The following is a 27,440-nucleotide window of genomic DNA, read 5'->3' on the forward strand; positions in this document are numbered from 1 at the left end:
TTAATTGTAGCTTAGATCAATGTTTTTCAACTTGTGATTGAATTGAATAGTTCAATTTATTGACCCTTTAGCCCATCAAAATAGTATGCTTGAACTCAAACCACTTTCTCAAAAAACCATTGACTTGGTCAACAACTAGATGTCCTTATTGTCAAAGTGTTAAACCACTAACCTATTTGACTAGATCAACATGTTATTGGTAAGACATTAATTCTCTCTTTTTTTTCTATTTATTTTTTGGTATTTTTATCCATTTTATTTATTAAATAATATTTATCATTTTTTACACATTTTTGTTTAATATGATGAATATTTAATATTAAAGACATGCTCATTTTTTACAAGTTTTACAATTTATATATATATATATATATATTGTTTACTTTTATTATTCAATTTATGGCATCACAAGTTTAATTTGTTTGATTGGGAGGGAAATGTGGTTCCAACTGATGTTTAGAATGTTGGGAAATCAATAAATAGTATGTCAAAAAATGAGTATGGTAGTCATGTGTATGATGAGTTGAAAAACTAGAAAAGATAGAATCAGAAACAGAATAATTCAAAAGAACCTAGGAATAGGTCTAATAGATGATAAAATGAGAGAAAACAAACTAAGATGGCTTGGTCGCATGCATAGAAGACCACCAAACAACACCCATAAGAAGAATTGGTGTATTGAAAATTTAAGGGGGTAGAAGGGCTAGGAGTACTGGGGTAGAAGTGGTTAGAAATGATTTAAGTTCCCATAATTTGACAATATGGCATTAAACAGAATAGAATGACGAAACATAGTTGGGATAAGGCTTGGATGATGGCGATGATGATAATTAATATATAGTATTAAAGATGCATACAATTTTTTTACTATTTTTTATTTTTCTAAATTTATTTTTATCTATTTAAATTTTTATTATTTGATTATGGCATTATGAGTTGACCTATTTGATCCAAATGGTTGAATCTCTTAGTGGAAAAAGGGCATTATTTTCGCATAGATTTTAAAATATAGTTTTTTATACTATTAAAATTATTAAGTATGGATTTAACTAATGAAATTTAATGATGCCAAATAAAAACACCTTAAATGTAAGATTTAATAAAAGAGAATGTGAATTAATACCTTAAATATGATACTTAATGAGAAAAAAATAAAATGAAAAGTAATATTCAAATTACATTATTTGCCTTCACAATAAAGAGGACCAAATTCAATAAGAGGGGTACTTTAATTAAGGAAAAACTTGAAAAACCTAAGACCCCATTCCCAATTTTTGTAATAGTATATATATAGGATATAAATTTGTAAATATCATGTATGTATGCCACGGTTGGGGGGTTATGAGTAGGTATATATGGGGGATGCACTTACTAGAAAATATATATTCATATTATATACATAAAGCGAATAAGACCACGTATCACCTTCCTCCACTTCAAATTTTGCTCCAGAATCTCTATTACTATTTTTACAGATTTTTGAATTTTTTTATTTTTTAATTCCACGTACTTAGAGAATCATGGTGATTTATCTAGAGGGAGAATAACGGAGAATCCCTCTTACAGGGCTCGCATTTTGACTCCTTTCACGTTTCAAGTTTCAATTCCTTTGTAAAGTGCAATCACTCTCCTAATTCACCATAACTACTTCTAAAACGTCTGTCAAAAAAACTCATATTTAATGTAAACTCCACTAAATCTTTGTAGAGAACAATAGTCTTGAAGTGGGATTTTTCGGTTTCCAAAAGGTTGGTTTCATGAGAGAAAATTTGGTCCCATTAAAACACAATTTTTGGGGGAAAAAAAAGCCATTGTAGAGCAAAGAGAGAATTTCAAAAGTACTTTGGCATTTGAAGAGAAATCAACGCACACAATTTTGAGATTTAGCTTTTAGAAGCCTTCATAGTTTGTTTCAAGCTAGAGGCTTTCAGATGTTTCATCTTTGGTCTATATTGTTTGTTTTAGATTTGGGTTTTAGATGTCTTTTGTAGCCAATCTTAACAACATTTTTTTTTTTCTTTGTTGCAAAATTGCTTTAGTATATGTTTGGCATCGGTTCTACAGTTGCAGTACCATTTTCTTAGTGCTGCTGATGTGTGGTTAGGAGCATCATTTTCTCAGAAAGCAGTGCCTTTTTTTTTGTTTGGAATCGTTGCTGTCAAGGTAGGATATTTACTGAAGCAACAACAACCTTTTTTGTTTAGTACCAATGCTTTAGGAAATGTTTTCTGCACTTCTACCTATTATTCACTGCCACATAACTGTCCTATTAGCATCAGCAAGCTGCAACTACAGGAAACGCCAAATTTAATGTTGCTCCAAGCCATGTCTTCCCGATTTTCAAGGCATAGTTTGGAATACCGTTTTCTATGAAAAAATGGTTTCAAACAAAAGGTTGTTTCCTGGAGCACCGTTTTTTCTTACATAACGCTAATGTGACACCGTTTTCTGGAACAACAAGAATGGTTCCAAAACCCAGCAACAACAACAGACTCAACCTCCGTTTTGTTACATAGTGGAGATTGAGTCTGTCCTCAACCCAGCTACGAAAAGACCTATTAACTAACCTGTTATGTTTAAATTCAATAATTGAATTATTTAAACATTTATTGAAATTTAAAGATATAAATAGGGTATGATATTCAATGATGTATGTATATAAATCCAAATATATAGAACTATAGAATGAATTAAATGAAATTATTAAAATTTATAAATAAATTATTTTTACAAATGAAATGATTCAAATTAAAAAAATACTTTTTCAGTAAATCTAATAAAATTTATAAAATAAATTTATGGATAAATTTATAAGTAATAAAATATTATAGAAATAATAGTATTAACAATTAATACCAATTTATATAACAATGTAAAAATAAAATATTAATTTTATTTTTTAAAACCATTTAAGTTCCAATTAAAGTATAAAAATTAACACAACAAAACTTAATATAAATTTATTAGTTTATACTTTATTTATAATAGTTTAAATCCATTCAAATTCTGTGTAACCCAATAAATAATGTTTGAGTTGAATTTTGACCAATTTAATTTAATTTGTGCTCTTTTTAATTTTAGTTTCACTTAAACAAAGTTTATATATATATATATATATATATATATATATATATATATATATATATATATAATTTTTTATTTAAAGACAACAAATTTGTAATTATTTTTCATGGGGCCACACAAATGGAGCACCTGCCCCGCTATCCATTGCCATTATGCCATGGCCGCTAAGAGGCCGTTATCGTGCCTCTGACATCACTTTAATTGCTAATGTTAACGGATTCTAACGGAGGGGTCTATTTGCAACGTTGTCAGAAACTTCATGGAGGTTTCAGGAATATGCCCTAAAAATAAAGAATAACTACGATGGCTCATCAAAGCAATTTCAAAGACCCAAAGTGCATCAGAATTCAGGCCTGGAAAATTTGGCTGCCGACATATGTTTTTGGCTGAGGTGAATCCGCCCATTTTATCAAATTCTAGAGCTTTACAACAGTCTCTGTTTTCTCTGCTGCAGAACTGCAAAAGCAGTAATGAACTCACTCAAATTCATGCACAGATAGTAGTAAATGGCTTTTCCCAGAAGAACTATATCCTTGCCAAGCTATTATCTTTCTGTGTCACCTCTGGGAACCTCATCCATGCCCAGAAAGCTTTTGAACAGGTTAGGAAACCGAGTACCATTGTATGGAACCAGATGATCAGAGGCTATGCTTGCAGCATAGCGCCGCACGAGTCTGTAAAGCTCTACAATAAGATGGAATCGACGGAAACCAAACCTGATACTTTCACCTACTTGTTCCTTCTCAATGCCTGTGCGAGACCTTCGTTCTTGAGGGTAGGGGAGCAGCTACATGGGAGACTTCTGTCAAATGGGTTATTCGCTAACATTTTCGTGCAGACAAATTTACTCAATATGTACGCCATAGCCGAAGGGGACGCTAGTGTTCTCAAGGCCCGTCGGGTGTTTAATGAGATGACAGAGAGGAACGTTGTGACTTGGAATTCAATGCTAGCAGGGTACTTTAGATATGGAGACATCGATGCTGCAAGGCGAATATTTGATGATATGCCGGAGAGAAATACAGTCTCGTGGACGACCATGATCGCCGGCTGTGCTCAGTCTGGGAGATGCAACCAAGCCCTGGCATTATTCCGGGAGATGCAGAGGGTCCATGTGGAAGTCGACCAAGTGACAATGGTAGCAACATTATCAGCTTGTGCTGAACTGGGAGACTTGAAAACAGGGAGGTGGATTCACTCGTACAGTGACAAGGCTTTCCCTTTCAGAAACCAACAGCGACTGGTATCTCTAAATAATGCGCTTATACACATGTATGCAAGTTGCGGAGTTGTTGAAGAAGCTTACAGAGTGTTCAAAGAGATGCAACATAGAACTACCGTATCTTGGACAACTATGATCACAGGTTTTGCAAAGCAAGGGTGCGGAGAAGCAGCTCTTGGTATCTTTCGATGGATGCAAAGCGTGGCAGCAGAAGAAGGAATTAGGCCCGATGAGATAACATTTATTGGGGTGCTTTGTGCCTGCAGCCATACAGGGCGTGTTGACGAGGGCCGCTATTATTTTCAGTGCATGACTACAGACTTTGGCATTGAGCCATGGATCGAGCACTATGGTTGCATGGTTGATCTGCTAAGTCGTGCAGGTCTATTGGATGAAGCACAGAAGCTGATTGAAACCATGCCCATGGAGCCAAATGATGCTGTATGGGGTGCTCTTCTTGGTGGGTGCAGGATTCACAAGGACGTAGAGCTGGCTTCCCATGTTGCTCGACAGTTGATGACAGAGCTTGAACCAGATGGAGCTGCAGGCTATTACGTACTTTTGTCGAATGTTTATGCGACTGGTAAGAGGTGGCGTGATGTTGCTACCGTGAGGCAGCAGATGGCTGAGATGGGTGTGAGAAAGCCTCCAGGTCGTAGTTGGATCCAAGTTGATGGAATCATCCATGACTTTGTGGCAGGAGATTCTACCCACAAGGATGCAGTCGCTATATATGAGATGGTTGATGAGATCACAAGGCGGGCCAGATTGGAAGGCTATGCCCCAAAAGCATCAGATACAGAGGTGCTGGTAACCGTAGAATTAGAGGAAAGGGAAGAATTCGTCTAGCATTTGCTTTGATTAGCATCCCAAATTGTGAAAAAAAAAAACTCTGACCATGTTTATATTGCCATCGCCAGGTTTGTTTTATAGGTGGATTTTTTATAGTGATTTTAACTTATTTTATGGATAGAAATTGCTTTCATCATTTTAAGCTCCTGCAAGGATCACTGATTAATGAATGAATAATCTGAAGCAAGATTCATAAGATTGTCAAATGAAAACAGGCTCCATTCTATTAGCGATGCAAGAATGCATGGCAAGCACAAAATCTGAAATTCTTAAAACAAACCCAGAAAAAGATCTGGGTTGTATTATTCACAAATCTTAACGCATGTAGGTTTGTAACATATTTCACCAGTTATTTTTGAATGCACAACGGCCGAGTCCACCAAACCGCAGACTCCCAACTCTTTATTTAGTAGGCTTGTATAGAGTGGACATATTCAGCGGGAAGTGGACACAAGTTGGTAAACATCAGCTCATTCATCATCGTATTGCTTGAGGTGATGGTGCCTGTGATGGTGGCGCTTATTTTCCTCACCATCAGAGTTGTTGTCTCCCTGCCACATGATATTAGAATAGAATAAATATCAGCTATACAGATGAATTGAGCTTGAAAATAATCATGGTCACACAGGCACAGAACCAGATAAGGTCCATTTATTCTTTCAAAACACAATGTGATTGATCTCTAATGCTAAAATGGGGGGAAAACAATGGCCAAAGTGGGCACTGGGCAGTGGCATTCAATGATTTTTGTGGTGGCAGGATTGACTGCAGTTGAAGCAACCCTTGATGGCTTATCTGTTTGGCATTCCAAGATAGACCCCATACAGATACAGTAGCTTGTTAATGGTAATGCAGTTATGCTCAAGAATCATACTAACAAATATATAAGGATCCTTTCCATCAATAATTCTTAATTCACTCATCAGAGAATGTAACAAGGGTCGAACACTGAAACTGAACCACAAGCATGGTTCAAAGTTCAAACAGCGATGCTCACCTTTTTTTTTTATATTTTTCCAGTTTAGTATTTCAAAAATAAATGTATTAGCAGGAATTCTGATGTTTAACCTATAGAAACCCCTAAATCCTAGTATTTAGCGTATCTATAACCCTGAAAACCAATACATATCATACGATGCCTATCCTATCCATCCTTTACACCAAGGCCATAGGTAAAGACCAAACATAAATTCACTTGAAGTTTGAAAAATAATCAAATCACTTTATGGTTAGACTTGGGGTCCATTTGGTTCGTAGTCGGAATCAGAATCGGAACCAAAATCCTCTGGAATCGGAATCAGAATGGTCCATTCCCATAGTCTGTTTGGTTCAAACAGGAATGGGAATAGGAATTAAAATCAACAGGAATTAGATTTCATTCCCAAGGGAGGGGCAGGGAATGGCCATTCCCTCAAATGGGGGAATGCCATTCCAGTAGGAATGGGAATGGGATTCCGATTCCGCCCAACTAAACAGTTGGAATAGGAATAGCCCATTCCGATTCCGATTCCAGACCCCTATTCCTGCAAACCAAACGGACCCTTGATTTGGTTGCAAAGAATGGGAGAAAAGAAAAAAAAAATAGAGATTCGTTATCAGTGATTAGAAATCTTTATTAAAACAATCAAAACAGTGAAAGATACACAGCAGAAAAGGACAACAAGATACGATAAAGTGTAGTCCTAAGAGGTGGTGAGGGACCAGGTTAGTTTGCTTCCTCTCGTCTCCAATTTTAATCTTTGCTTTCTCTACCTTTTAAGAGAAAAAATACGAAGAGATCAAACATAAAACTTGCCTTCCTATTTTCTCTCAACATTCTTTCCATTTTCCTTGTCAACTAAACCAAGGAAAAATCACTTTCATTCAGATACTTCATAACCAAATAAAGAGTTATGGTATGACAAACATACAAGCACTTTGTAAATGACTGAAACTACCATGTAAGATGTAACCAAGCTAGGGGAGAGCTGGAATGCTTTTGGTTTTTTATGGGGGAGAGCTGAAACGGTATGAACTCTTAAATAAATCCATCATTTGATCCATAATCCAATTAAAACAATATATGGTATCAATACTGTCCTTCAATAGGACCAATCCAAACTGAGTCTGCTATCAGTTTGCAATTTTCCAAATGATCTTTAAAAGGTAATGCCTCCTCGCTAGGGTAATATCTTAAGCAGTGAATAAGCATTTGAGACTGGGACAGAGAAGTTTTCCTCTGATAAGCAACCTGTTTGCTGTCCTTTCATATTGTAAATACAGTATTATTAATACAAGCAGAAGATAACCAATATTGACCAATCCTGAAAACAGGCTCCAAAGACAACATCAACTAGCTTTTCTAAGGAACCTACCACCCAAGCTTGAATACTTGCTATCTAAGAAATAAAATGCCCCCAATGCCAACAAAGAAACACCAACTTTGGTTGGTTTATCCTGCATAAGAAATCTTCATCCCTGAAAGCTCACAATCCGCTTACAGCTACAACCATGACTGAAAGAGAAACATCGTATGGCTGCATAGATAGATCATCATCACTAGAGAATCAAATGGGTATCCCTATATCTACAGAAACTTCATATCATAAAACCATGAATAGGATTAACCAGTAATATGAGGCTGAGCATGTTTTGATTACCAAAAGAACAAAGGAAAAAAAAACAGAGCAATTTGAATTTAGTTTGGCTTCACAAGACTATATGTATGATTTGAAAAAAAAAAAAGTGAAAAAACTGAGGGAACAGATCCGCTTACATATTGAGGGCGACCATACTCTTCACCTCCATAACTCGACTCCTGGTACCTTCGGCGCTCCTCTTCCTCCTCGCTCCTCCCATAACTGGGCCTCCGGTACTCCTCTTCCTCCTCACGCCCATAACTGGGCCTCCGGTACTCTTCTTCCTCCTCTTGACGCCCATAACTGGGCCTTCGACGCCGATTCTCTTCTTCGTCCTCGTCATTGGGCCTCTCATTCCTCCCGCCATACCCGTATTCCTCATTTCGTTTATACCCGCTCTCGTATCCGTACTCTCCCACTTCTTGGCTCTCCCCATATCCGTATTCATTGCCGCCGGCGTCTTCCTCAGGACGCCTGCCGGGCTGAGGCCGGGGCCTTGGCCTGTTGGGGCGGTTGTAGCTGCTGTATTCAGCCTGAAGAGCCTCGTCACCGTAAGCGGATGCTTCAGAGTAAGAGTACTGGGGCCTCTCGCAATCGATATCGGACGTTGAGGACGAGATCGGGTAGCAGATCTCATCGGAAGGCTCGAGAGATTGGCCATAAGTGACGACAATGTCGTACCCTCCACCGTAGGGTGTTGGATCATACTCGTCGAAGTCGTCCACAGCGTCCTCACCTCCCGAGTAGAATGCCATGACTCTTCTAATTTTCTTTCCCTGCTTCTCTTTTGATCCGGCGAAGGGAAGAATGGAGGTCTCGTCGGATTTTTATGTTGCAATCTCTGTGGAAGAAGCTCAGGAGTCTGGAACTGTCAAGAACGTCGAAACTACTTCGTTCCAAGGCGGTATAACAATAATTGATCTGGAATCTGGAGCCTGAACTATTCGATCAGATGAAACGAGTAGCTCTCTATTGGATGCAGAAGATTGGGTTTACTGGGTCTTAATCGTATGCATGTGTGCAACGTGTTCTGCTTTGGGTGAAGATGAAATCACGTAAAACGTCGTGAAGTCAGAACGAGTTTGAATAATGAATCTGCTCCTTTGGACACCTGTCACAGACTGAATGCTAATACACAGCAAGATGAACGCAAACAAGTGCAGCAGATCCCGACTCAGTCAAAACAACGTTTCTGTGGACGCGCAATGACGAAGATTTCAAGTGTTTTACCCAGTAAGGAAGAGGTGCAGGGGAGATAGAACAAAGGGATTGCTGCAAACGGGTACCTTTTTCTGCGTACTTCCTCAGCAATGGATCCACAAACCCAAGTATTGATCACTGAGAAAGAGAGAAAAGATAGAGAACAATGGCAGCTGGAGTACTGAAGGCAAGCAAAGGACGGTCTAGGAAGCGATCGACGCGGTGCCGCTGGGCAACACAATCCCGATGGTGATACGCGCCGGAGGTGTAGAAGCAGCCGGTGTATGTACCCAAGATGTAGAACCTAATCAGTAATCACCCTCGCTGCGTAGCACCCTGAATACACGGTTCTCACCTGGGACAACACCGCCACCAAAATTGATCGCCGAAGTATATTTCCTCATCTCTTAGACCCCATTGTTTTTCATCCCCGCGGTATTTTTTTTTTCTTTTTTTTTCCATGTCTACATTTGCAGACCCAGTTAATCAAAGAAATCTTGTAATCTGATTTTGAACTACAGGGGTCTCTGGTGAGTGGAATGGGAACATTTGGATATGGGTGTACCATCGTGGCATCGTTGTATCGTGGAAGGAGAGGATTCCATGGCTGATCAGAATATAATTTGCTTCTGAGTAAGCTTCTGAACCACAAATTTCCATTTCTTTTTGTTTTTGGAGGTTATGTTCTACATCTTCCTTGAGAGTTGGATAGATATCTTTGTAAATCTACATAATCATCAATATGTCTTTTTCTTTTATCTTAGGATGGGAATACTAAAACCGGAATTTTGTTGTTCATACTCAAAAAGCTAAAAATTTCTGTCTCAGATTGGATACAGTTGTCCATGCTTCTCAACAGTGTATGATATAAACTTATAACATAATTAAATTAATTAATGCAGATGTGTCATTACAAGCAATGGAGGGACTTCTTATTTGTATCTTGGATGAGCATGGGACTCATTTGGCAGGGTGATCTTTGCATACACATGGATAGATGCATGTATTAAACCTGTGAGCAGGGACAGTTGGATCACCAGAGAGCGAGAGAAGACCAAGAGATGCTTGCTTTTATGAATACAGGTAGTGTTTGTTCTCTTGCTCATCTGATTAGATAATTCCGACTGTTCACAGTAAGCATACCCAGACATTTAGGTAAGAATACAGCCTAGAACTCTGCAAGTCAAATGAATTTGGTTGATTATTTCTGCTGTAGAGATTAGTTGAGTTGATTATTTAGCTTGGTCAATCTCCTTTAACCCAGCAATTTCCTTACTTGGGCTGTGGGTTTCTTAAAGTTTGTTGAATGATTAGATCCATTTTCAATTCAAATGAATTTCGATAGACCACAGACATTGCAGTAATTTGTGGGTGGGCTGAAGTAGCACTTTTATCCTGACGGTTCAAAATGTGCTCACGAGTATCTGATCTCTCACATACTCGTGGGCACAAATAAAAATACTGCATTGTCAACAATTGACCTACAGATGGTTGAGGATTGAGACTATTATGTTTTCATTGTTTGTGTGTGACAACATTGGCTGCAACCCCTGCTTAGTTATTTGTACCTGCTATTGGCACATAAGATATTTTTTCCTCTCCTTAGAAAAACTGTCAGAAATTGCCAAGCCATCGCCAATTATTGTAACTAAGCAGGTTTGTACACTTCTAGAGGATTTTATGTGGTTTATTTTTCCTAATAATCAGAACTCAGGGAATTGGTGGATAAGCAGGATAGTTCCTTGTGCATTTATTGACCCAGATTCTGAAAGGCCTAGACTGGCCTAGAGAATGGGCCTGAAGATATTATTGTGCAAGAAGACGAACGAGTAATAACATAATACCCAACTTTCCCAGATGCCAAATGGGTGGGAATGTGATCCCCTGCGGTGATCTCTTTCATTCTTGGACCAGGCACATCAACTACAGAACAAACTGAAAACCTGGAATCTGGAGAACCCCAAAGCCTTACGGTTTGAGTCAAGGCTCAATACTCGGCATTACGACTATGGCATACTTGCCATAGACGCTTGCCTTTCCTTTTGGCCAAGGCCGAGGTGTATTCAAGAATGTCATTTTGAAGAGTAGGAAAAGCATATACTTAGGGGGTGTCAATTGGACTGGATTTCGTCTAATCCAGTCCAGTCCAATGTGAGTCCATTACAAATGGACCTGGTCCAATCCAGTCCAATGAATATTTTGGACCGATCCAGAGACTGTCCAATCTGTTCAAATTCCTATTAATTTAGATTAGTTTCAACTCAAACCTGGTCCATTGACACCTATGTTCTTACCTTCTATTAATGGACCAGATATTGGCTCAATCCAATATAAATTCATTATGGATGGACCAAGTCCAGTCCAATATGTCATATTGGTCCATCCAGTCCATCCAAATTCAATATGCCTTATTGGTCCATCCTATCCATCCAAATGGATTTTATTAGGATGGGGTCCAACCCAAAACCGGTCCATTGACACCCCTACATATACTTGCCCAAACACAGATATGTACTCATCAGTCAAGTGGCCCAGCCGAAGGACCAGATTCCAATATTTTTTAAGAATAAAAAATCTACATGTACGGAAAAAAAAGAAATTATCTTAAAACGATCCTAGAAATATATTTTAGTACAGAATTTCAGTCTTATACAGCATAAAAGTTCCAGTATTTACAAAAGACAATCTGAGACTTAGAATGCTTTCAGAGGACAACTAGAAACAAACCATGAATAATGCCTATTTAGGCTTTATAACTTCTTGTACAAAAATTAACAGTATACAGTAATGAAAGAGTAGCCCTTGTCAAACGAATATCTAAATGTGCTGGCACAGAAATCCTCCTCAACCTGCACCTTGAACAGCAAAAAGCCTAATGGAATAGAAGTTTGAGGAATCAAAGGATAATTAGGCATCAACCATGGGGGAAATTCTCGCTGCCCGGTATTGTCAGCTTATGCTATGCTGATTACAAACAATTTAATTGTCACATACTGGTAATGTATATTTGATGTCCAGGAACGTTAATGGATAAGCTGGGGGATTTTGTTAATTTAAATCTTAAAATAATCAAAAATTAAAAATTCAATCCTTACAATAGAGGAAGAGGAGCTTGGTAGTGTTGGTCGGACTCTTTGGGTTGTGGTTTTACTGGAAGCTTAGAATTTGTAGGGGAGACAAAGTTTTCCTACCATGGATGAAGCTTGAGTGGAGTGGGCGAAGTTTATGTGAAAAATCAATAGGTATTACAGTTTGCAGCCAGATTTTGTTATGGTGGATGTGGTGGTGGCAGTGCAGGCAGGAAAAGATTGAAAAGAATGGTGGAGGTTTCATTAGATACAGAGAGACTCTGGTAGAAAACTTTGATGGCACTGCCGGTGGAGAGAGTGGAGATAGCCAGAGCCCAGAATGAAAGACAAGATGATGTCACGTGTAGACAGCTTCATGAAGCAGCAATGCTCCTTGAACCTCCTCACTATATCCTTCTTGTCAAGCTTGTGGCCGTGCATCCCATGGCTATGGCCAGTTCTTGGACATTAGTGGTGCCTTCATAAACACACGCCATACCTGATTTGTCCAGTTCTTTCAGGGCTATTGTTAAGAGCTGTTAATGCCGCCATCAAAGCTAGAGATATTTGGAAACTTTACATTTCAGTGTGGTTAGCATATGCTGACTTACACCGGGCAGCCAAAGTTTCCCCTCAACAATGAAATCACGGGATCCATTCACAAAGGGCTTATTTTACCCTTTTGCAAATCTTCACCATCTACCTGGATAACTAAACAAAGGAGTGAAGAGTTGATGGTGGAACCTGGGAACACCAGAATATATCAGACCAACGTCTTACCTTTCAGCTATTATGCATTAAAGATGCTCCAATGATGTTCTCCCGGTAGGTTATCTTTAATCTTTTCAAGCCTTTTGAGTATCTCCAAGAAAGAAGGTCTTTGATTCATGTCAGCAGCCCAACACTTCTCTATCAGCCTAAAATTCCCATAAAAATCGAAATCAGTGCCCCCTTGCCCATGTTTGACAGGGAGGATAATAAATATAACTATAACAGTAACAGTGTGCTATGATGACAAAACTGTTGCCATGGGCCCTGGGTTCTCATATACGGTATAACATATTAGGCATTGCAGACGTTTCTTTCTGTGTCATGCCCGTACATCAGCCCAGATAGCGCAATGTCTGGCTTTCCTCTTCGATGGCCAAATAGACATAAAGTCATGTTTCAGATATCTTAACTACCCATTAGGGGTGTTCACAGGTCGGGTTGGGTCAGTTTTGAGTCATTTTCTTCAACCGATTCGATCTAGTCGGTTTACTTATTAACTAAACCGAAACCAACTGACCTTGAAGCAAAATTGACCCAAACATGAAGGGTCAATTTATTGGTTCAGTCAGTTTTTATATATATTTTAAACTAAAACATCTATTTCTAAATATCTATTTATATTTAAGTTTATTTCTTTTTAGTTTTTATGCAAAATCAAAATATATATTTAAATCGATTCATTTTTTATGCAAAACTGTTTTTTCTGTCAATATAAATTTAAATTTATACAAAACTGAATTAAATATAGTACCATTGTATTATATTTGTATTAGTTTTACATTTTTAGTTTTTATCATAAATAACCAATTTTATTTCAAAGTTCAAACAAAACACAAATAAAATATATCAACCTTTAACATATAGAGTAGGGACTAATTAAGGATCGGTTTGGTTTCAATTTTCATGTATGAAAACCAAAACCGAACCGAGTTATCGGCTTATTTTCTCATACAAACCGAAACCGACCGGTGGCTTTGAAAAATTGACCAACTCAGGTTGGATCAGGCCAAATTGGTCAGTTTGACATTTAATGTGAACACCCCTACTACCCAATGGAAAAGCTTGGGACCAATAAAAAGGAAGTCTGAGTGTCTGCAGAAATGCCGGATCAATAGATAATGTTAAAAGCATTTGATTTTTGTGAATTCTGATTTATTTCCTATCTAGAAGGTGGACTAACTATTACAGAATGCTTCTGATTTATTTCCTATCTAATACAAAATGACCATTTTCAGATCTTACAGAGACAGTATTCTAGAAATCTTACTCTTTCAGTTCAGGGATAAAGCCCTTGGAACGAAAGATGGGCCTTTGACCTTCTGCCACATATTTCGCAGCTTCGTAAGGTTCATAATTTGCCAATGGAGGGTCTCCTTCTAGCATCTACATGAAAGGTCATGAAAATCATGTGAGAAAGCCCAAATTGTGAACATCTACATCTTATTTGCAAGGTGTAACCATCAATAGAGAGGAAATGGTAGAGAAGATATTACCTCATACAATATCATTGCAAAGGAGAAAACATCAACCTTCTTGTCATATCTCCGATGCTTGAAGACTTCAGGAGCCATATACCGGTCTTTAAAGAAAAAGAAAGAAAAACAAATGGTGGTAGAGTGATGATGATGACAATCGCACTAGTAATACAAATTCAAGTATTACAAAAACCTCTTTTTTGTAAGAATGATGTATACTCACAGCTTCCAGTCTCTCCAGTCATCTTGTACACATCATGAGAATTCTGAACCTTAATGAGCTTGCTTAAACCAAAGTCTCCAACCTTCAAATGGTCTGCATTTGAATTGACCAAAAGAACATTCCTGGAGGTTTAATTGAAAACAAGATGTGAACATCACGATTCTCATGAAGGATAAATTATGAATGAAAGGGGGAAAAGAGTATATCAAGAAGTAGGTCAAAGTGATTTGCTTAAGTTGCTTCTATTCACTCATAGCAGAAAAAAAGTTGTTTCTATTCACTAAAAAACCTCCACTATGCATGGATCAGTTTAAATGCCCAAAAAAGAGAATAAAAGACTATTAAGAAATAAAAGACGCTTGAAAATAAACACAACCCAAAACCTAGGCATCAAGGGCATAATGCAACTAACGGTTAAAAGGAGAAATATGGGAAGTTGGACAAGTATCAGCAAGTTTCAACACCACCTGGAATGAACCGATTCCATTGAAGTTTTCCACAGCATTTGAGAGTGCAAGGCCATCTAAATGAGGCCATTTCTAATTGAGAAAATGGATATGAGCTCATTTCGGGATTTACTCCCCCTCCCCCCCCCCCCACTCTCTACCAAATTGGAAATTACTCTATTTTAGAAGAAACCATGGATTCAAACGCTAACGGAAACTACAATGAAGTAGTCGATTTCAAGTACCATCTGGAAATGCTGTAAACAATCTCTAAACATGGATTAATTAAGTCTTCCGAACAGGTAACAGTTGCCAAGATAAGAGAAGACAGGCTTGATTAGAATTTCCAGTAAAGACAAATCAACCTCACCTTGGCTTTAGGTCACGGTGAATGATAACATTTGGCTCATTATGGAGATATGCCATGCCTCTGGCAAATAAGATAAAAATAATTCAGATTAGTATTGAAAATTTATCAACAAAGTTTTCCTCAAAGAAGAAAAAGAACATAATTGCATATTTGAGAATATCGTCTCCTAACATTATAGACCAGGCTCTTCTAAATTCATGAAATCTTTAGTGAAATTTTCCAAATGTATCAGACCATGACCATCTTATCAAAGTACAGACATTTTCCATGCCTATTTCATCAAGACATCAAGTCTGAAGTTCTTCCTTCTGATTATCAACAGTAAATTAAAAAATGAGAGGTCACGGTTGTAATGTTGCAGTCAACACTATTGCTCAATTCAATCTGAATAACCAATTGATATTCTCAGTTAATATTGGTCCAACTTATAGCCGATTCATTCTGGATGTTGAGGTCAAAATATTGCCCTTATGGGTGTGGTGTTTGGAGGGGAATTTATAAAGCTTACCCTCACTTTGTTAAAGGGGTCAAGCACAAGGCAGGGGTGGGCTGGTGAAGTTTTGGCAAGACAATTGGTGCACAGATTTTCCTCTTATGGAAGTTTTTCCAGACCTATTTTCATTAGCTTTAGATAAAGAGGTTTCAGTGGCAGCCTCCCAAGTTACCCAGGGTGATTCAGTGCTATGGGTTCCTTCTTTTAGAAGAAATTTTAATGATTGGAAGTTGTATCAAATATCTAACCTGCTCTCCTTGTTGCAAAAGGTTTCAGTGGCAGCCTCCCAACCCAGGGTGATTCGGTGCTATGGGTTCCTTCTTTTAGAAGGAATTTTAATGATTGGAAGTTGTATCAAATATCTAACCTGCTCTCCTTGTTGCAAAGCTCAAGATAAATCCACAACTTCCAGATCAACGGATATGGCTTTGGTCTAAAATTGGTTCTTTTTCAGTTGAATGACTTAAATCTTTTTTACAATGGCCTGAGGTCAGAACCACCGGCAGTTTTTCTAGTAAAGCCATATGGAGTGGGATTACTCCATTGAAAATCATGTTTTTCTCCTGGTTGGCTGCAGAAGAGAGATGTCTCACAAAAGTATTGTTGGATAGGAAAGGTCTGAATTTGCCTAACTCCCTACGTAATCCATGCACCCAAGTGATAGAGACTTCTAATCATTTCTTTATGTATTGCTGTTGAAATCAGTTTTTTTATTCAAATAATTTGTAATAAGTGGGCTAGCTAGTCTACTAGCCAAATCATTAAAATTATAAAAAAGTATCCCATATGGGAGTTCCCCCTCTTAAGTGGGGAGTTCTCTCTCTTTAAGTGGGAGGAACAGGTGTCCTTCACCTAGGAGGAGGGAGTAGTTACATAACCAACCCACTCCCTATTTAAGCTCCTTAAGGGGAAGCTAGAAACACAGACACACGGAGAGACTCTTCGGAGAAAATTTTCACAAGAGATTCTTAAGAAAAGCAAAGATAAGGATAGAAGAATAGAGAAGTACTCAAGGGAAGACAAGGAAGGAAAAGTCTCACTAACACAGGTAGAGAAAAGGAAAGTCCTCTCTATGAACACTTCCTATTTATGTCTTCTATGTATCCTTCTTTCTCTCTCTTTTGTTATTACTTTTGAGAAAGGAAAAAGAGGGAAATAAACCATCCACAACCAGGTGCCTCTACTTGGTTGATTATGGTCCCTCTTTCAAGAAAAAGTTAGGGATTAAACCATCTACAGTCTAAATCTCAAAGGCTGATTATGGTTCCCTTCAAATGAAAATGAAGAGTAGGGGGGAATAAACCATCTACAACCAGGTGCCTCTACTTGGTTGATTATGGTCTCTCTTTCAAGACAAAGTTAGGGAGTAAACCATCTACAGCCTAAATCTCAAAGGCTGATTATGGTTCCCTTCAAATGAAAATGAAGAGCAAAGGGATGAAAATCGTCTACAATCAAATATTCAATTTGATTGATTACAGATCCCTTTTTGTATGCAAAATTCCAAGGGGTAAAGCTGTCTACAATCAGAATTTCATCTGATTGACTACAACTTATTATGAAGAAAGGAGTGAGAAGGAAATTTTCTTTGTATTAAAGAAAAGAGAAATGTATTGCTGTATAGTTTCTCAATTGTATTTCCTTTTTCTTTCTTCTCATTCTTGTACACTTGATGTAAAAGAAAAGCAAATGAAAAGTTCTTTTTTAAGTATCCTATTGTTCTTCTCATTCTTTGTGTTCCCCTTGATGTAATTAAGGGGAACAATCCATATGTTTCCCTGAATGGGCATTACCCAAAATAATAAAAACTCAATCACTTGATTGAGTGAATTATGTTGCATGAGAATTTATTAAAATTTTCACACCAACAATTGCAAGTTTTTTGCTAAAATCTGGTCTCACTTTCTCAAGGCCATTTCTCTCCAAGCTTGCTTCCTTGCTTCAGTCAAGTCCCTTTTTGAAAGTTGGAAAGTTGGAGGAATGACAAAAAAAAGGACAGATTCTTTGGTCAGCTATTCCTCGGACTGTTATTTGGGCAAATTGGAAATAAAAAAACATAGGAGGATCTTTGATCAAAAGCAAAACCAAGAAAAACAAAGGACGATTTTTTATTTTTTTGGGAGGCCTTAATGGTGTTCATAGGAACAGGGCCTTTTGTACAGTGAAAACATACTCGTATCCTTCTTTTTGAACATATCAATACAATTTTACCTTACCTTTTCAAAAAGAAAAAGAAAAAGAAAGCAAAAGAGGCAAAAATCTTTAAGAGCCAATGCCTAATCCATAAAGAGGCTGCTAGCAATTGCATAAAGGTGAAGATATTTGTTTTTTCCATTAGAGATATAATGTTCCTCTCTTTCCAAATAGGAACAGGGCCTTTTTGTACAGTGAAAACATACTCGTATCCTTCTTTTTGAACATATCAATACAATTTTACCTTACCTTTTCAAAAAAGAAAAAGAAAAAGAAAGCAAAAGAGGCAAAAAATCTTTAAGAGCCAATGCCTAATCCATAAAGAGGCTGCTAGCAATTGCGTAAAGGTGAAGATATTTGTTTTTTCCATTAGAGATAATGTTCCACTCTTTCCAAATACACCAACAAATTCCACTTGGAACCATATCATTCAACCATGATTCATCTTTATCTCAAATAATTGTTGCCCCACATTATCCCTCTCTTATCAGCTATGACATGCATGTAATGACCAAAAATATATGTCACAAGGAATATGCAGAAAGTTTCTTTTAGATTAAGGAAGAAAATATCAGAATTTACTACCTGGCAATATCTAAAGCAAAACTTATGGCTGTTGATGGAGAAAGTGGGCCTTTTTCTTTGAGGTACTGATGGAGATCACCCTGATGCAGCAACGGCATCAAACAAACAAATTGCTAAAGTTTTGGAAGTATCCTATAGGGAGACATTTCAAACTGGAATACAAAATGGAATTATTAATTTTACCCCTCGTAGATACTCAGTGATTAACATCAGAGGCTTCCTTTCAGTAACAGCTCCAAGAAATTGAACAACATTGGGATGGCGCAGCTTCACCAGCAGATTGACCTCATGCCTAAAATCCTGGCTGAATAATGAAAACACAGGAAAAATAAGGAATTCTCACTAGAAAAGAAAACTAAAAAACTGCTATTCTATAAATATTATTATATCTGGCAACAATTTCTCCTTGTGGAGGCCTTCCATTGAACATAGAATTTGAAATGTGGGAGCTCTCTTCAAGTTCAATAGAATATCATTCTTTCCTGGAAAAGAAGCATCATGCCCTTCAGTATTGGTTAAATGCAGACTGTAATTCAGTATGTAGATACTGACCCCATTTGCAACTAGGGGACTAAATGGTTCATTAACATAATAAACCTGCATAAAAAATTATCAACAAGCCAAATTATTTTTACAAAAGATTGATTCAATAGTTTGTGTGGTTTCTTTCCTGAAATTCATATATTTATTGATAACAGAAGTTTTCTTTTTTCATGTCTTTTTTTTTTTTTTTTTTGAGGGGGAGGGGCTAAGATAATGAAATTTTTAATGTTGTAAGACCCTCTTAGGGGACCAGAAACTGCTGGCAGACTAATGCACATCATATGGATGTATGAGAAAGAAACCCCCATCCACACCCCAACATGAGCTTGGATCTGCTACCCAGAAGACACTATAGCCGTACATTGGAAACATCTCCCCATAAATGACAACTGAGATGTTCCCAATGTGTGGGTGTAGTGTCTTGTGGGTAACAGATCTGGACTCCCCCAACATACATGTCAAATTTGCATTGGTGGATAAAGAAATGAACTACTGCTTTACTGATTGTAGGGAACTACTGCATCAAATAGTATCTTACATCACTAATCGATCATCTGAAAGAGATGGAAGAATGCGTTTCACAGCAACTGGAGTTCCACGCCAACAGGCCTTTAAAATCTCACCAAAAGACCCCTACAAGAAGCAGCTACAGTAAGCAAAACAAATCCTGCATAGTGTTTTGAAACACACCACATAGCCAGTGCATCCCAGGTCTGAACTAGCAAATTACAGTTTAAGGCACATATGGAATTATGTTAATTTATAGTCGAGTTTAAGGCGTAAAACTCTCAGGCTGACAAGGATATGATAAAACAAATTTGAGGTTGAGAGTGGCAAGTTTGTGCAAAAAATGCCCAAGTTTGGTCCATATCTGGTCTGCCCCTCCCAATTTCCAGGACAGCTGGGACGAATATTGTATAATGACCCTTTATCATAACTGGAAACAAGTATATATCCAACAAGGAAATGAGGAGCTTTAATTTCTAAAAGAAACTGCTATGTAATTATGTTTCCAACTCCAGAAATCTTTTTCCTTTAAACAGCAATATAAAGTATATAGCAACAATATATTTAGCATGGGTTCTACTATGATACCAGAAAAATGTGTAACCAACCAACCAGTACCATAAAAGTGGTAACCAATCAAGTGGTATTTGTCAAAATTCATGGGGAGTTTTGATTGGTCAAAGCTCTTCCAATATCATGTCTTTCCAGCAGCATAGTTTTTTTCCATTTAGCATAGAGAAATCAATATCCATTTTCTTTAGTTCAATGGGTAGAATTCTTGGCAAATGGAGAACTTGTTGTATATAAGCATGAGTTATCAATGGAATACTTGTATGTATTGTCAACAAGAAAATGTGGGAACCAACATCTAATGATCATGCATGAGATCCTTTACATTCCAAAAAGTCATAAAGTTACATATGACAAAATAATAAAGTGATAAATAATCCAGTCTTTCTTATTTTTGGCTACTAGAAAGAACATCCCAAGTGGTTTACAAATAGTTGCTTGACCAACTTAATATAAAGGAAAATAAAAAATGTACTTGTAACAACTAGCTCAACAATATAAAGTTTTGCAGATATGTGCAGCCAAGTTTCTTCTTAAATCTCAATGCCTTATTTCTGCTTTTTCTTCTATGATTTTTCTACTTGTTAAGAGGGAAAGATGACAATTTAATAAATATTTTAGAATGAATTATATGATTGATTTTACTTGCAGGTTGATGGAGGGAGATTTGACCCGACCCCTCGGCCATGCGACACGTGGAAGCAACCGAGAGTGACTTGGCAGAAGCGCCAGCTCGGCACGGCAGCGGGCCCACAACCCAAGCTCCGAGGAAAGGAGTCCCGAGCTCCCCCAAAGGAAGAACCTACAACCCGAGCTCTCCGAGCTAAAGAGTCCCGAGCTCTCCCTTCGAGGTCCTGAGCCTTACAAGGAGCACAAAAGGCAGAAAACCCGAACTGCCCACCCAGGGGCAGTTCGGGCCGTACTTCTATCCGAACTCAAGACTTCACCTCGCACACCACTTCGGCTTCAAGTCGCCTGACTGAACAACTGTACCTGACGCCCAGGAAACCCATACACGGAGGCGGCGCACCTGACTGATTAGGGGTCCGACACATGACAGCCGCCCTCCAACGGCCACCTGCCACCGCCATCTCAAACGTGGCAGAGACGGCCCTGACAAGGAACAGTGGAGGTTATGACACCCGAACTGGCAACTGGCAACTGGCAGTGGAGGTTATGACACCCGATCTGGCAAAGGAAATGACACCCGATCTGGTAGAGGAAATGACACCCGATCTGGCAAAGGAAATGACACCCGATCTGGCGGAGGTAATGATACCCGAAATGGCAGAGGTATGGAAGTAAGTGTACAGGGTGATTATAAAAGGCCCCCATTTCTCAAAGAAGGAGGTATGTGATCCTTGCGCTTTCTGGTCTTAAAGTTCCTCATTTCCCTTGCCTTCTCAAGAGCACTAACTTGAGCTTCAGAGTGTTCCAATCGGGTTCCTCCCCGGAAGTCTCCATTTTCTTCCTTGTTTCAGGCACCTCCAATCTCGTCAGAGGCGAGGTAGCCGGCAGCTAGGACCGACCGGATTGCGCATCATCACAGGTCACCAAAATTCCATGCCTGCCATGGACCCTCCAACGGCATATGATTAGCATTCAATTGATTTTTTTTGGTACAAAGCATTCAATTGGTGGACCAAGGAAAAGCTTGTCTAGGATAGACCAGATCATTTGGGCATCCTCAATTGACAAGATTGAAGAAAACTCATATGTACTAAATCACCAACGTCACAGACTGGATGGTGATCCCAATTTCCTGCCTCCCATAAAAGGAATTCCTAAAAAGAACGAAAGCTGTGAAGTGGCAGTTACACATACACACGCAACCTCTAATTGGGATTAAAAAGTCATTTTGTGGAAGTCTGCTAATCATAGACCCATGGATCCCTAATCAGATCTTTATGCATAGAACAGTTATTATATATAGATGAAACATTCTGTATGATTTCATTAATCATATAGGAAACACAACCACTGTATATGGAGGAGCATTCTTCCTGCATATACTAACATATTGCTGTTATAAAATATTATATTGAATATCTAAGGGTTACTTTTCAAATTTGAAACTCAAGCAAAACTATATGTTCCCTACATGTAATACTAGATGCAAAGAGCAAAAGAAAATTTGAAAAGGAAATATGCAAATTACTCTCTTTAAATTCCAACCAAGTCACTAAGTCTGTAATGTATTACAGGCAGGCGAGATGTATCGTTTATCCAAAGAGAACTTACAATATTTAAAGACATCAAAATAATGAAACAACTTTTTAGTAGAACCTACCAGGTAATGCATAGGCACCTATTGCTTTCAACTTGCCCTCAATCATGTACGAGACTATAAATCCTTCTTATCAAATGTTATTCCTACCAGAGGCTACAGTTTTTTATCAGTAACATTATTGATGTTACTGAACAATTGTTTCATCAAAATGCAACTACCAGATATGGTCAATATAATCATGCCCCTCTCAATCTACTTGACAGACCAATTTTCAAGGGGAAAATGAAGGCAAACCTTTCCAATAATACATGAGTTCGAGAAGTCCAGCTCAGATGGATCAATTTCCCAATCACACTTGTTTGGCAGAGGAGGTGGAACTGGTTTTGGTTCAAAATGGCTTCCATTTTGACCCTGCAGCAGAAACCCTCACATTATGGGCTTGAAAATAATCAATTATATGATAAAAATAATTCACAACTTACTGTCAATACCTTCCTTAAGGAATTTAATAGGCATTTCATTAGCATCAACCATCAAGTGTACTATATAACAAAGACTAGCAAGAACTAAGAACCAACACATCTACCTAAGAAATTTTTTTTTACAAACAACAGTGCTGCAGAACAATGGTATACTAACATAGAATGGATTTCTACTCAGGTGTAACTAGAAATTAGGATGGATATCAAGTTAGATAAAATACGATTCTCTTAAACTCAGTATATAACATCGAGTAATCATCTAACCCTTGTTTGTACAGGATTTATCCAAATAGCAATTTCCATAACGACCTTGGAGTTTAATTGTTTCCATGAACAGTTCTCGGAGCTATATAAAGAAAAATATTCTTTTTCTTTTACTTTTTCACAATGGTGATCACTTCATTTGTCTGAATTAAAAGGAAATGCAATGGTTTTTCTGTTTAATGAGAATGGATGCAAAATATAAGTAAATAGTCAAAACTAATCCAAAAAAAAAAAAAGATAACGGCATATATTTACTAAATAGCATAGCAGGTAAAAAGAGTGAGAATATCATCAATGAAGTTGAGTCATGATGTAAACAACAAAGACTTTTCAATCGAAATCAGATATAAATAGAAATCAAAGACACATTGAAGATTTATTCTTGCAATGTAATAATGATAGATGCTGGAATAGCTTTTCAAAGTATAACAACTATAAAATTGAGCAAGAAGGAAAGAATGAAACAACCAATGTGTGAAACTTACATAAGATGATCCACCATATGATTTCAATAGCTCAATCATGTTATGTTTCTTGGCTCCTTCTGCATCTGCCAAGGGCTGTGATCAGGGAACACAGTTTAGAAAATAAATACATGGAAGCAATTCACAATGATGAAGCAAGAAAATGTTATAATGACTGTATATTACCTTATTTAAAGTAAAATAAAATGTGTAAACATACAACAATTTTTTTGTTTGGTTATGTAAATAAAAAGCAACTACAAGAAAACATGTAAAAAATGTTATAAACTAGTGGCAAATTTATTGTACTACAAAAAAAGAGTTTCCGATTGCTGGCAGATTAGATGCGGTATGGGGTATGTTACCTGCTGGCCATTTGGGATGAAAGAAATGCAAACAAGGCAAGCGAGAATTATCGAAAAAGAAAAGAAAAAAAAAAAGGGCTAGCTAGGAGGAATTGGTGACTATAAAAAAAATAAAGGAACGCTATACTCATGGCTGGCCATGCATAGTTTGTTCAAAGGAAAGCCTTATCTTATAGTTTTTTGACACAAATCAACTGTTTTACAATTAGATGTCTTCTATATGCATAAACACTTTTTGGTATATTTCTCAGTGTATAGTCCCTTGTTGTACATAGGTGCTATTTTTGTTGAGTTTTTTCAATATAAATCAATACTTTGAAGGCAGGTAAGGGTACAAAATTAGTGGATGTTACACTTGATATGAATATATCTTGCAAACAAGGTGGTTATTGTCAACGGTATAGAAAACAGATAAGTTTGGAGCAATGTTTTAAAAGGCAGAGGTGTAAGCCTAAAGGCATAAGGCTTAAGCCTCATAACATCTCATTGTTTCAATAAAAACCATTGCCTAAAATCTGGAGTATGGAATTATACATAGGAGTATAGGACTTCACATTTGTATAAGAAGTTTATATGGTTGAATCATGTTCATATAAACAAGGACTTGCAAAGTACTATTTTTTTTTTCAAATCTTTCATTCCTTTCAGCCCAAATGCCCCACAACAACACCAAGGGAATCATGTTACATACTATTCTTCCTCTTCTGCTCAGGCCTTTTAGGTGTCGACTCATACAAAGGGCTTCCACCAATGCTGGAAAGCATACCTGTAATCTAAAAGTTCCCAAAAATCGCAATTCAAAGCTTAGTGGCAAAGCTACAATGAAAAAATAAATGGTTGGCAGTTCCTGTTTCTCAGAGCAAAGCCTCCAAATGCCACTGTCTATTGCCATTCCCCATTTCCCCTTTTAATAATATTGTCAGCAGCAAAAAGACACATACTATTGGCATAAGCCATCTTAAGGTGTGAAACATTTGACTTATACATTTAGGTGTGAACCTCAAGATTCAGTCAGAGGGATTGTTTTTCTTTTCTTTTCTTTTTTTTTAGTGGTAGCCACAGGGTATTGTGCCTCACCTTGAGGCGAGCCTCAAGACATGATCTCCATATGCCTCTCAAAAGATTGTTTTGGAGCCTTTCACCAAGGAGATCATATCTTGTTTTTCTATCTCCCTAACAACAACATCTGTACTCTATTTCTTTTATGATAAGGATCTTGACCATCACAAGTAAGATTAGCTTCTTTCTTTGGGCAGCTTTTCCCAACAAAATCTGGATGATGGACCACAAAATTCACAGTGTTGTATGGGTACCAATATGGGATTCGGAATCCAGTGGATGTCCTAGAGTCTGACTCAGCAAGATGAGGAAACATGGACTTGCAGACATGTCTATGAAAAAGTATATACCATTATAATTTTTTGAATTCTAACATTGTATACCAACAAATAAATGTTGCCTTTGTTACTAAGTGACATTTGATACAAAAAATGGATTCATCTTGTAGATTAGCCATTCCTTATGTCAAATAAGCTAGGAGATAAAAAGGAAATGTTATGTAGAAGTGCCCTCCAGAATCCATGGAGTGCCAGACTCGGACATGTATACAGCACAACACATCGTCCATTTAGGAGAGTTCATCCAACACTGGCCATTCATAGAGGAATGAGATTACCAATAAGTCTTTGCCTAAGAAAATGAAGAATGTGTCAATCACATTGTATTATTATCTGCATACGGAACTGCCAAGTGCCAAGTTGAGGACTCCCAAAACTCACAAATCCAACCACTTTAAGAACAGTTAGAAGCCAATTCACATTTTCAAGGTGACATGGTACGCGAGAGGGTAGGCGATAATTTGGTGCCTAGAGGCCACTGCTGAGATGTTGGTAAACAGTTTGCCCAAAAGAAAGTGATTAAACCAATTTACACATAGGAGCAAGGATAGAGTGTTAATCATGGCCAAATAACTTAACACATCAGAATTATGTCTATTGAAGTTCCTGCAGTTCATTGCAACACAGTGCTTCATCAGCAAAATAAGGTAGCAACCTGTATATATTAATGTCAAATGTGAATCACAAGAAGGTTGAAGACTAAGAGTCTATAACACGGAGCGTCAGAACACACCAATAGATCAAATTAGGCTGGAAGCAGTTTTTATGAAGCCAATTTGTCAGGGTTTAAGTCAATTTTAGCCCATTTGTCAGAAATTGAGAAGAGAAGCATCAATTACTAACCCTTAACAACGAAGAGGCCTCTAAGTTCTGATTAAACGATCAAATAAGCAAAATGTTCATTCACATCAGACAAGAGCACAGACACGTAGAGAAAGAGTGAATAGTTAATTAGTTACCGTGTTTTTCCAACGATCCAGGGCGTTGACATCGGCTCCGTACTCAATAAGGCATTTGGCGATATCGATCCAACCATGAAGAGAAGCTACATGTAAGGGAGTCCTGTTATCATAGTCCCGTGCATTAACGAGAGACCTATCTTCCTCCAAAAGCTTCCGAACAGCAGCGGCGTCGTTCTGATGAGCGTGCCAGAGGATCAGCGACGTTCTGCTCACCCGAGCCTTCTCTTTCTGCTTCTCCGCCACCACCGCCGGATCCCCATGCGTCGTCGTGGTCGAGGACGCCGATGAGGAGGAGCCGCCCCCTGAATCCCCCGAATTCCCTACCTTTTCACTCATCGAAGCCGGAATAAATAACGGAAGATCGTCGGATCGGATTAGTGAACTACGAATAGTTGCTGGTTTTGCTTCCCAAACCTTCCCGTTCTCTCTCTGAGTCTGTTCTTCTGGTTCTTTCGGTATCTGCTCACAAAGATGTAAAGACTTTGCACTTGATTTGACGGCTCGTGGGGGACTCGCAGACAGGGTTAAAGAAGCACAAGAAATGAAATGGGGAGGAACTGCCGTCTATTTTTATTCCCTCTTTCTTTTCCTTCTTTTCTACATTTCTACTGTCCGTATATACGGTACTGCATCGTATATACGATACTTATGGTTTAGTTATTTGACTAACTGTGTTTGTACTGTTTGAAAATTGATTAATGCTACCTTGCTTTTTTATTATTAGCGTCTATTAACAGAAAGACAAAAAAAAAGATTATTTTACCTTTTATTATTATTTTTAAATAAAACAAAGAAAAGAAAAAAAACGCTGATTTATCAAACCCTGATGGAGTTCCTAGAATTAGAAAAAATAGCCTTAACAGTCTTAGAAACAAATCTGAAAATAATCTTTTAACTGTTCTAGCAGAACGGGAAAATCTCAGATACAGTTAAGGGGCTCCATGCTCCTTCCTCTTCTTATTTTACCTTTTATTCTCTCCAGTTTCGCCACCACCACTACATCTGAAATGATCGGTGATCCGCTGCATCCATTGTCCCCAGCATCAGAAAGGTCAA

The 27,440-nt window shown here is 37.8% G+C and overlaps 2 protein-coding genes, 1 long non-coding RNA gene and 1 pseudogene across 8 annotated transcripts; 2 read left to right on the top strand and 2 right to left on the bottom strand.

Annotated features, from left to right (window-relative positions):
* Positions 1-3,430: 3,430 nt before the first annotated feature.
* On the top strand, positions 3,431-5,294 carry LOC148854331 (pentatricopeptide repeat-containing protein At5g66520 pseudogene; annotated as a pseudogene). Its single transcript, XR_016094877.1, has one exon. The product of XR_016094877.1 is annotated as a pentatricopeptide repeat-containing protein At5g66520 pseudogene (transcript).
* Positions 5,295-5,356: 62 nt separating this feature from the next.
* Positions 5,357-9,563, bottom strand: LOC148854332 (uncharacterized protein At5g39570-like). 2 transcript variants are annotated; one of them, XM_088941170.1, is made up of 2 exons: positions 7,914-9,563; positions 5,357-7,674 (listed from the first exon to the last, which is right to left on the bottom strand). In XM_088941170.1, the coding sequence occupies exons 1-2, from the start codon at positions 8,529-8,531 to the stop codon at positions 7,624-7,626; spliced, it is 669 nt and encodes a 222-aa protein (XP_088797296.1). In that variant the 5' UTR covers positions 8,532-9,563; the 3' UTR covers positions 5,357-7,623. The 2 variants fall into 2 exon arrangements, with proteins under 2 accessions (XP_088797296.1, XP_088797295.1); XM_088941169.1 differs by having other exon boundaries at positions 5,357-5,709; positions 7,914-9,531.
* Positions 9,227-14,627, top strand: LOC148854333 (uncharacterized). The gene is made up of 4 exons (XR_016094878.1): positions 9,227-9,366; positions 9,498-9,609; positions 9,879-10,059; positions 14,051-14,627. It is a non-coding gene; the product is annotated as an uncharacterized LOC148854333 (long non-coding RNA).
* Positions 11,576-26,930, bottom strand: VIK (VH1-interacting kinase). 4 transcript variants are annotated; one of them, XM_088941168.1, is made up of 12 exons: positions 26,382-26,930; positions 23,682-23,756; positions 22,745-22,861; positions 19,682-19,776; positions 18,784-18,904; positions 18,601-18,680; positions 15,330-15,389; positions 14,514-14,635; positions 14,309-14,394; positions 14,083-14,198; positions 12,825-12,961; positions 11,576-11,825 (listed from the first exon to the last, which is right to left on the bottom strand). In XM_088941168.1, exons 1-11 carry the CDS (start codon positions 26,718-26,720, stop codon positions 12,835-12,837), a joined length of 1,338 nt encoding a protein of 445 aa, XP_088797294.1. In that variant the 5' UTR covers positions 26,721-26,930; the 3' UTR covers positions 11,576-11,825; positions 12,825-12,834. The 4 variants fall into 4 exon arrangements, with proteins under 4 accessions (XP_088797294.1, XP_088797290.1, XP_088797291.1 ...); XM_088941164.1 differs by having other exon boundaries at positions 11,576-11,831; positions 26,382-26,926; XM_088941165.1 differs by having other exon boundaries at positions 11,576-11,848; positions 26,382-26,926.
* Positions 26,931-27,440: the final 510 nt, after the last annotated feature.

The sequence above is a fragment of the Nelumbo lutea genome, chromosome 4 (assembly GCF_056320005.1).
Source record: "Nelumbo lutea isolate HS-2025 chromosome 4, American lotus-T2T, whole genome shotgun sequence".
Classification (NCBI taxonomy): domain Eukaryota; kingdom Viridiplantae; phylum Streptophyta; class Magnoliopsida; order Proteales; family Nelumbonaceae; genus Nelumbo; species Nelumbo lutea.

Bases quoted from the DNA above. Each gene is read 5' to 3' on its own strand.
- VIK (XM_088941168.1), bottom strand. From the start codon at position 26,720: ATGAGTGAAAAGGTAGGGAATTCGGGGGATTCAGGGGGCGGCTCCTCC. The intron at 19,777-22,744 runs GTTTGCCTTCAT...TGCTTCTTGTAG, and splicing joins ACTCATGTATTATTGGAAAG to GGGTCTTTTGGTGAGATTTT. The intron at 14,636-15,329 runs GTGAGGTTGATT...TTAAACCTCCAG, and splicing joins CACCGTGACCTAAAGCCAAG to GAATGTTCTTTTGGTCAATT.
- LOC148854332 (XM_088941169.1), bottom strand. From the start codon at position 8,531: ATGGCATTCTACTCGGGAGGTGAGGACGCTGTGGACGACTTCGACGAG. The intron at 5,710-7,913 runs GTAAGCGGATCT...ATCATGTGGCAG, and splicing joins AGTATGGTCGCCCTCAATAT to GGAGACAACAACTCTGATGG.